The following is a 9,780-nucleotide window of genomic DNA, read 5'->3' as shown; positions in this document are numbered from 1 at the left end:
CACGTGGCAAAACCCTATAGGGAGGAACAACAAAAGGAGCCAGTTTTTTGCAAGAACACGTTGCCAAAGTAAAGTCTCTAAAGCCCAGTTTCCAAGCACCTAACTGAAAAAAGGATCCATTTTCATAAAAAAGAAAAAAAAAGAAAAAGAAAAAGAGATGCATCAATTACCTCTCATTATCTCACACACAAATTAAGTGTTCTTTATTTGGAATCGAAGATTTGATAAGGATTTTTTTTTTTTTGTAAATATTTGTGAAGTTCCTTAGACATCCAGTTTCTCTACCGGTCTCAAATCCATGGCGCTTCCAAGAACGAAGCGATTTTTTCTGTTATGCGCTTTTTCTTACGCGATCGTCGCCATTGCAGAGTACGCCTCTCTCTCTCTCTCTATATATATATATATATATATATATCCAGAAAAGTGGTGTTCCTGTGAGCGTGAAAGTATGTGGTGTGATACCGTATTTGATTCAGGAAGAATTATTACGAGATATTACAAGTGCCGAAAGGAGCGTCGGATGAGCAGATCAAAAGAGCATATAGGAAGCTGGCATTGAAGTATCATCCCGATAAGAATCCCGGTAATGAAGAAGCCAATAAGCGATTTGCAGATATTAACAATGGTAAAAAAATTTCTCCGTCTTTATTTAAGTTTTTTGTTCTTTAGAAAAGAGAGAAAAAAAGAAGAGCTTTGAATGATGGAATAATTTGGTTTTTATGAAAGGTTAGCTTATGAAGTGTTGTCGGATAGCCAAAAAAGGAGTATATATGATAGGTATGGAGAGGAGGGCTTGAAACAACATGCTGCCCGTGCAGGCGGAGGAATGGGGGTCAATATGCATGACATTTTTAGCTCGTAAGTTTTTTTTTGAAAATTTCGCTCTTTTTTTTTTTTTTACTTGTATTGCATTGCATTATGTTGTTGATAGCAATATAGTAGTGATTGAAATGCTATGGTATCTGTTCTCAGTTCTCACTTACTCAAAACAAACGTAGGAGCATGCTTTGTTGGTGATAATGTATTGATTAAATATCCATAAAATATTTTTTATTGACTGATATTTGGGATAGCATTGATTAAATAATCATTTAGCCTATACAAACTGTCTGCCTAATCTTATATTCACTTAGGTTTAAATGTGGATAGCCATCATTTCTTGGAACTATTCACCTTTATTTATGTTACTGGATTCAATTTCAACTACCTACTATTGGTGACAAGATAAAGCTTTTTCTTCAGGTTTTTTGGGGGAGGCCCAATAGAAGAGGAGAGAATTGTGAAGGGTGACGATGTAACTGTCGAATTGGAGGCAACACTAGAAGATTTGTACATGGGAAGTACTCTTAAGGTGAGAACCTATGTCTTCTGATGGATTTGTTACCCTTAAACCAAATCCAATAATTGATCAGCTTTTGGTCATCTTAGTAGTGTGGACTATGGGCATCACGATTTTTGTGCATTATGTCTTGTACCTTATTTAATACATTTATGTCTTAAATAAGTTGGTTAGTGGCTACCTGGTGTACAACAATGTGAAAGTTTGAATATTATATAATCTTATAACTTGGGACTTAGGAAGCAAGTTTGTAACCTAAACAATATTTACCAGTGTACTTATTCTTTCTCTAGATATTCGTGTAACCATTGTATCTATGTAATAGTAACAAAGCTTTGCATAGGTACTTCATCTAACTTGTGTGTTTTGTGTATTAGCAAATGACAAAGCTAGATTCTCCTCCTCAGAGTGATTGTTCATCAGTTATTAGGCATCAAAGGGTATAGTCTCATGCATAGCTTAGTTAGGATTCTCCTTGTCAGCCTTGTTAAATTTGCTGGTTGAAGTGCAAAAGAAGAGCTGTTAGGCACTTGGGCTATCATTTGAAATACAGATATTTGCTTAATGATGTTGCATTTTAACTATTTTTTAATGTTCCCCAAGAAACTAGTGGATCAGTAAATTATACATGATCACGAAATAATAATGATGATGGGCACATGATGTATTCTTTTCCTTCTTGTCTTTCGTTTTAGCTTTTTTGGGGAAATTTGAAGAAGCTATTAACTAGGTGCTTGCTTCTCTATACCCAATCTTGATCTTTCTCTGAATATTCTTAAAGAAAAGTAGCATTGATCTAGGTTTGGAGGGAGAAAAACATATTAAAGCCTGCTCCTGGTAAACGGCCTTGTAACTGCAGAAATGAGGTCTACCATAGGCAAATTGGTCCAGGGATGTTCCAACAGATGACTGAACAGGTATTTTGGCCTTTTTTTTTCTTTAATATTTAAGTTTCATACTGTTCTTCTATCCTTTATCTTGTCTGTCGAGCTTTGTAGAGTGTCATAATTGTTATGTATTTTGTTGCTTTGATCGAGCTTTTTATTTTATTTTATTATATTCTCGATTTTTCTTTTCTCAGGTTTGTGAGCAGTGCCAAAATGTCAAATTTGAAAGAGAGGGGTTTAATGTCTCAATTGATATTGAGAAAGGAATGCAAGATGGGCAAGTAAGCATGTAGAATTAGAAATTTTTTTGTGACTGTAGTTTTCCTAAATAATGTTCAAATTTGCAGTCAAGCTTAAGACCTAAGTTAAGTGGAAGAGGATAAACTATTATCTAGATGAAATGTTTTTTTTTCTATGACAATTATTGGTTGCAGAACGATTTTTCAGTAGTATCATCGTACTTTGTATTTCATTATTCTCTTAATTCTTTTCAAATCTGAACTCTACGATGCTCCATTCTGCTTTCTTGGAATCTCCTGATCTGGATGCTTTCATGATTCCTAGCATACAATGATAAGCTAGCAATAAAAAAGAATAATTGTTTACATGTATCAGTGCGTGCTGAATTATTTTCACATGCTTTATTGTTTTAGCATTACTCCACAAGAAGCTAACACAGAAATATGCTTAAGTAAACCTCTGTGGTATTCTTTGCTGTTATGTGTGAACGGAACACATTGCTTTTATGCAAGTTGGTTAATTAAAACAATTTCATTCGAATTTCTCATCCTACATCTTCTATGAAATGTTGTGATTTTCATCCTCGTGAGCTAATCATTCTTGTTGATAGATTTGGAATAATGCTCCTTGCATATTTTCAGGAGGTAGTTTTTTATGAAGATGGTGAACCTATAGTAGATGGAGAACCTGGAGATTTGAAGGTTAGTATGTGATTAGATGCTATCGTGACAATCCTGTGCAGTCTGTCTTTAGTATATTGGAATTTTCTCATTAATGCTCACATGGTCGATTGAGACTAACATTTTTTACAGTTTCGTATTCGCACTGCACCCCATGACCGATTCAGAAGGGAAGGTGATGACTTGCACGCTACAGTCACCATAACACTTGTAAGTCCCCTTTTTGTATAGTATCTATGTATGTCTCAACTTTTCATCTCTTCATTTTTCCTTGTACCAGGTTCAAGCTCTTGTTGGTTTTGAGAAGACCATTAAACATCTTGATGACCATTTAGTGAACGTTGGCTCTAAGGTAAGCATTAAGCGACGACAGATTCTATGGTAATTTGCTCAGTTAGTGTCCATCAAATACAACAATTAAAACCCAAATTTTAAAAACAAATAAACATCAAAATTATGTTTTAGGAAAAAATAAATATTTTGTATTTGCACAATTACATAGGATATTACTAAGCACAAGGAAGTGAGAAAGTTCAAAGGAGAAGGAATGCCATTACATTCCAGCAAGAAGAAAGGTGATCTCTATGTCACCTATGACGTTTTATTCCCCACATCGTTGACGGAAGACCAGAAGTCCAAAATCAAAGAAGTTCTTGGCTAGGAATAGGGGATATTAGTTTTTATTTTTATCTTTTATTCTTTTGGGGGTTTGGGTCCTAATATTTTCCCATTACAACATGATGAGGCTACATATAAATTAGGATAATCCAGGGGTTTCTAATGTTTTTTTCTCCCCTCCCTTTTGTTGCCTATTTCCTCTCGGCAACAGGGTGGCATGCACGGATTTTTGCCTGTCTCGATCTTAAACTGAAATTTTATCTTGAGAAAATAATTTGTCTCTAACCCTAACTTTAAATTTAAAAAAATTCTGATTTCAACCTGATCCGATCTAAAATTAAGTTAATTGTTTTATTTTTTATTTTAAAGAAAGGTTATTATTTATTTTAGAATTAAAACTTAATATATTCATATATTAAGGGTAATTTTTGTAAATAATTTGACGTGGCTAGATTTATCTCAAACCCGATTCCGACTGGACTCGAGTATTTTTCTAATGCCACCAAACTGACCTGAAATCTATTTTAAAAAAAAAACTAACAATAATAATTGGGTCAGGTTAGAATTTATTTAAGAAAATGCATTAGTTGAAAGTTTAGTTGAAAATTTAAAAATGATTTTCAAAAATAAAATATGTGAAAAAAAAGTTGTTTTCATTTATTCACTGAAAATGCTCTGTAAATATTAAAATTGAATATGTTGAAAATAAGGATTTTAATTTAGTAAATTACTTTTGGTTAAAATTCATATAAACACTTTTTCAAATATTAAATCATATAGTCTAGTTTGAATGCATATAAATAAATAATTTTATTTATTTCACACGTTTTCTATTATAAAAATAAATACTAAACGTTTTTATTATTGAAAATAATTTTTATTTTTATTTATCAAATATGTTTTTCAACTTGAAAAAATCATTTTATAAAAAGAAAAAGAAAGCTAATACACCTACTTGCCCTTATTGATGATGTCCCTTGATCTTGAAACGATTTTCTTGAATTTGTTTTAACTCTTCTAGAATCTTTCTCGTAATGTTTTATACTATATTAATATTTTTAAAACAAAAGAAAATATATATTATAAAAGGTACAAGTAAAATATATTAAAAATATAAAATTAAATATATATTATAAAATTTTAAAAATTTATAAAAATCAAAAGATAAACACGTGAATAAATATATCCAGAAAAATTTTAATGAAAACTTGTACCATCCCTGGAGTTCCATGAAGATGAGCTGTACAGAAAATCAGTGGCCTCGTAGATTTACAACTGCCTTAATGTTGTGCTTAAAATATTTAATATACAGTTAGGAATGGTTTCAGTATTAAATAAAACAAAATAATAATTAATTTGAAAACTAAAATTTAATATCTTAGAATTTCAACATTTATTTATAATAATAGTTAGTGTTAATGTTTTATTATTTATTTAAAGTCCTCCATATCTTTTAATTAAGATAAAAACATAAATTTATTATTTTGTAGTTGAATGATTACGTAGTGAATTTTAAAATTCAATTTTCAAAATATAAATTTACTCAAAAATAAGGTTAGTTTTGTAATTTACCCTGACTTGTAACTCAAAGGTAATTTAAAACCATTCCTCCGCCTATTTACAAACCTTCCGTCTTTCTCTTTTATATATAAATGATCAACCTTCTTAAAACCGGAAAACGGGTTGAAGAAACAAAGAGATAAAAGCGCCTTGCTTCCCGCCATTGTTGCCGCTTCATATTTCCTATGTTTTACCCACTTTTTGTTTACTATAGTATTAGATTTTTTTCATACTAATATTTGATTAGAAACTATAAAGAATTTTACGCCCCCACAAGCAAATTGTAAAAAATAAAAAATAAAATGGATGGGCTTTGTTTGAAAACAGGGATTCATGGCATGCCACCTGCGATCTCGGTGACCAGGCCATTGGAAAATAGGACCAACGCCGCGCAAGTGAGTGCGGTGTTGCGGTCTTTGGTGGCGGATAATAATAGTAATAACAACAACAATAATAAATCGACGTCGTCGTCGTCCGGGGCGGTTGTTTCGCCGCAGAAGAAGGTGTTTTCCAGGTTATCGTGTCGGTACACATTGAAATCATTGTGGCCTTCCGGAAGTGGAGGTAGGAAGTACGCGAGGTACAGCGGGACGGCTGTCGAAGATACGGTTTTATTGGAGAAGGGTAACGGAGAGGAGATGAAAGTGAACGGCGGAGAAATGAACGGAACGTTGGAAGGGCGGAACGGGAATTGGGTCATGAAGATCTTGGACGTGAAGTCATTGTGGAAGGAAGACGCTGGTAAAGAAGGGGAAGAAGCCGAAGAAGGAAACAATGAAAACGGCGAGGAACGAATGTGTGAATGCTGCAGAACCTGTGATGATGAAAATGAAATAAAGGAAATCGATAAACATTCGTTTTCCACGATGCTCAAAAGGGTGTCGTTAGCTGATGCTAAGCTGTACGCTCAAATGTCTTACCTTGGATGCTTGGCTTATGTCATTCCAAGGATTAAGGTAGACCAACCCAGAAATTTGTTCTTTTTTTTTTAATTATTCATAATTTTAAAAAGTTTTAACATGTTTTCGTTTTATATATTAGATTAAGGTCTCGTTTAAGAGAGGTGAAAAACTGGGTTTCACTGAAAAAAGCAAAATGATTGATGATTTGATGAGTGAAATTTCTTGTTTTTGAAATTTGATGATATCTTTATAGTTTTGTAATCTATTTGTACTTGGATGATGATGATGGGTTTCTCTCTTTTGTTGGATGTGTGCTTTGATGTTTGTTTATAGATGAAACTATCGCTCGGATCTTTGAAGAGTAATTTTTTCTGTATTTTTTTTTTTTTTTTTTGCATTTCAGCCTGAGAATCTCTTAAAACATCACGGTTTGCATTTTGTGACTTCGTCAATGGAGAAGAGAGAATCAGCAATGAATGTTGAGAAAAATCATGAGGTATCCTCTGAAAATCAAGAGGTGCAAAGGAATAACGAGGATGATATGTACGGCGATGAGAAGAAAAATATCGGGTATCGGATCAGTGCTTCTGCTACTTATCAGATAGCTGCCTCTGCTGCTTCTTATTTGCAGTCCCATACAAGGACCATGCTTCCTTTCAAATCGTCGAATCCTGAAAGCATCAAGGATTCATCCAAAGATGGAAATGGAAGTGAGAGTGGTTCCGATATGATAAACTCTGACATGGCCTCTTTAATGGCAACTACAGACTCCGTGACGGCCGTGGTTGCTGCCAAGGAAGAAGTGAAGCAAGCTGTTGCTGATGATTTGAACTCTACGCATTCATCGCCTTGTGAGTGGTTTATCTGTGATGATGATCAGAGTGGTACTAGATTCTTTGTAATTCAGGTAGATAACACCATCCATACTAACAAGGGTATGGCACATGCTCTCTTTATATAGGAGTTGCAGATTTTTATTTAGAGTTGATTATATTGATTCAGTTTGCATTTTGGATGTTGTTACCTTACATTTTTGAACTAGTTATGATGTGTATATGTAGGGATCTGAGTCATTAGCATCTTGGCAGGCGAATCTACTTTTCGAGCCTATCAAGTTTGAGGTAATTTCTTGAGAAAATGTGTCTATTTGCTTCTTGTTAATCTTTATCTGATTTTGTTTGGATTCTTGAATGCATAAAATGTTCATTGAAACCGCATCAGATGTCAGTTTACATATATAATCTTTTTTAGATGAGAATGTTCAATGCTTTAGCCTCTGTTTTTGGTATGCGGTAAATATGATAGAGGACTGGAAAGTATATCCATTTCCGGTTTTCGATTAATACTGTACAATCTTTTATGGTTAAGGGACTGGATGTTCTTGTCCATAGAGGTATATATGAGATTGCTAAAGGCATGTACGAGGGAATGCTCCCTGATGTCCGTTCCCACTTAAAATCACATGGAAAACGTGCAACTTTCCGCTTCACTGGGCATTCTCTCGGTGGCAGCTTGTCGCTATTGGTAAATCTTATGTTGTTGATACGAGGTGAAGTGCCGGCTTCTTCCTTACTTCCCGTTATAATGTTTGGATCTCCAAGCATCATGTGTGGGGGTGACCGTCTTCTTCGCCAACTCAGGTTGCCACGAAGTCATGTTCAAGCAATTACGATGCACAGAGACATTGTTCCTCGAGCCTTCTCTTGCAATTTTCCTAGCCGTGTTTTAGAGCTTTTAAAGGCTCTTAGTGGGAAGTTTCGACACCATCCTTGTCTCAATAATCAGGTAATGTATCTGCATTTTTGAAAACTGTAAATGCAACTGAATTAGAACATGGATATTTAACTATTTATCTTGTTTTGCTACAGAATCTATTGTATGCACCAATGGGGCAACTTCTGATTTTACAACCAGATGAGAAATTCTCTCCTCCTCATCATCTCCTTCCTTCGGGAATCGGTCTATATTTCCTAACCTCTCCATTCTCAAACGAAGACAGTGAAGAGAAGTTGCTCCGGGCTGCACAGAGAATTTTCTTTAACTCGCCACATCCACTTGACATCTTAAGTGATCGTAGTGCATACGGTTCCGAAGGAACAATCATAAGAGATCATGACATGAAATCTTACTTGAAATTCGTTCGAGAAGTCATCCGTCAAGAGCAAAATCGCATCAGGAAGACCAAGAGAGAACAACGACGCAAGGACTGGTGGTCCCTGGTGTTATCTCGAGGCGTCAGTGCGGGTATCGTGCTCGGGAGGTCCATCACGACAACTGGTCTACACCAAGGACAATTCAACTTAGCCGTTGTTTTACAAACCGGGAGAGCGTCCTTGAAGCGGTTTGGTAAGCTAGTTGCATCTAGGGACATGCATTTGCTGGTGATCCTTTTGTTGCCTGCCAAACTGTTACTCTTGGGTGCATACCATGTGATCAATTTTCGTTGAGAACCATATATTGTTTCTTAGGAGGGAGTATTATACAGGTGGAATCACATTGCCGTCGATGATTTTTTTATTCATTTTTTATTTAGGAAAGGAAATTTGATAAAACTTATGAAAATTGTTTATACTCTGTATTATGAGTAACACTAGTGTAATGATGTTTATCGCCTCATTGGATCATTGGTAGAAGTTAATATTTCAATAATGGCTACCTAAAGCTAACGAGATTTTTCCGGAAATGTTCAGGAAAATGATAGTCAATGTGTCGGCTTATGGGGCTGTCTTTAAGTGGGGGATATCAATGTCTGAGAGTAGTTGAAACGTGAAAGAAAGATCTTGCTTAGATGTTTTTGTTATTGAGAACGATATTGAACTTGCTGGGATGCAATTACAATTCAAATTTAATTGAATTCGAGTAGCTCTATAGAAAATAATGTTCGATTGAGCTCAAGGCAATTTCGAGCAAACTTTAGCCTGCATAGCTTGACAAGTTGTTTCTTGGTCAGCTGGAATCTGCAATTCCTCGTCAGATTCTTATAATTTGTTGTTAGTCTGGCAAATTTTGGTCTCCATTGATGATGTAACGAATGATGAACCACGGACACCAAGGTTTCGTCAAGCAAAAAACAAAAGGCTCCAATTATGGACAAAAACGGAGCCCAAAAGCACAGTGACTGACACGGCAAGAAGTCGGCTTGGTTTTGGAAGAATTAAAGAGAAGCAGGACCCACCCAAATCTTTCATACAACCGCGCAACCTACAAGCTTTTTCTAAACTTTTTATGTAGACAGGTTAAATTAAAAAGCATTAAAAGATGGCTTAGTGATGATCGGTGCCTATCTACTGTAATCAAAATTGTAACTTAATATGCATGCTGTAAAAACCAGTCATTTACTCCCTCTACATTTGGTATCCATGCAAACTAAAATTAACTTTTGCCAGTTTGCAACAAACTTGCTACAATTGATGATGAAAACAGACATAATTGCTACACGCCAGGTTGTTTTGCTTCATAACAACACATTAGGCATAGGGATCAAAATATAACCTAAATTCAATTATTTTTCTTTTGAAACGGATAGGGACGGGTCTAATTCTTCAACTAGTCGG

At 34.9% G+C, this 9,780-nt stretch overlaps 2 protein-coding genes across 2 annotated transcripts; both read left to right on the top strand.

Moving 5' to 3' along the window:
• LOC108467596 (dnaJ protein ERDJ3B-like) lies at positions 1–4,038 on the top strand. Its single transcript, XM_017768292.2, has 10 exons — positions 1–369; positions 477–625; positions 732–858; positions 1,243–1,351; positions 2,140–2,256; positions 2,421–2,507; positions 3,108–3,167; positions 3,279–3,356; positions 3,427–3,498; positions 3,649–4,038. The coding sequence occupies exons 1-10, from the start codon at positions 299–301 to the stop codon at positions 3,805–3,807; spliced, it is 1,029 nt and encodes a 342-aa protein (XP_017623781.1). The 5' UTR covers positions 1–298; the 3' UTR covers positions 3,808–4,038.
• Positions 4,039–5,397: 1,359 nt separating this feature from the next.
• On the top strand, positions 5,398–8,909 carry LOC108467735 (phospholipase A1 PLIP2, chloroplastic-like). Its single transcript, XM_017768486.2, has 5 exons — positions 5,398–6,280; positions 6,630–7,133; positions 7,288–7,347; positions 7,595–8,011; positions 8,095–8,909. The coding sequence occupies exons 1-5, from the start codon at positions 5,627–5,629 to the stop codon at positions 8,671–8,673; spliced, it is 2,214 nt and encodes a 737-aa protein (XP_017623975.1). The 5' UTR covers positions 5,398–5,626; the 3' UTR covers positions 8,674–8,909.
• Positions 8,910–9,780: the final 871 nt, after the last annotated feature.

The sequence above is a fragment of the Gossypium arboreum genome, chromosome 8 (assembly GCF_025698485.1).
Source record: "Gossypium arboreum isolate Shixiya-1 chromosome 8, ASM2569848v2, whole genome shotgun sequence".
NCBI lineage: Eukaryota > Viridiplantae > Streptophyta > Magnoliopsida > Malvales > Malvaceae > Gossypium > Gossypium arboreum.
The sequence above is the reverse complement of the archived record's forward strand: the minus strand, read 5'-3'. Positions and strand labels throughout refer to the sequence as shown.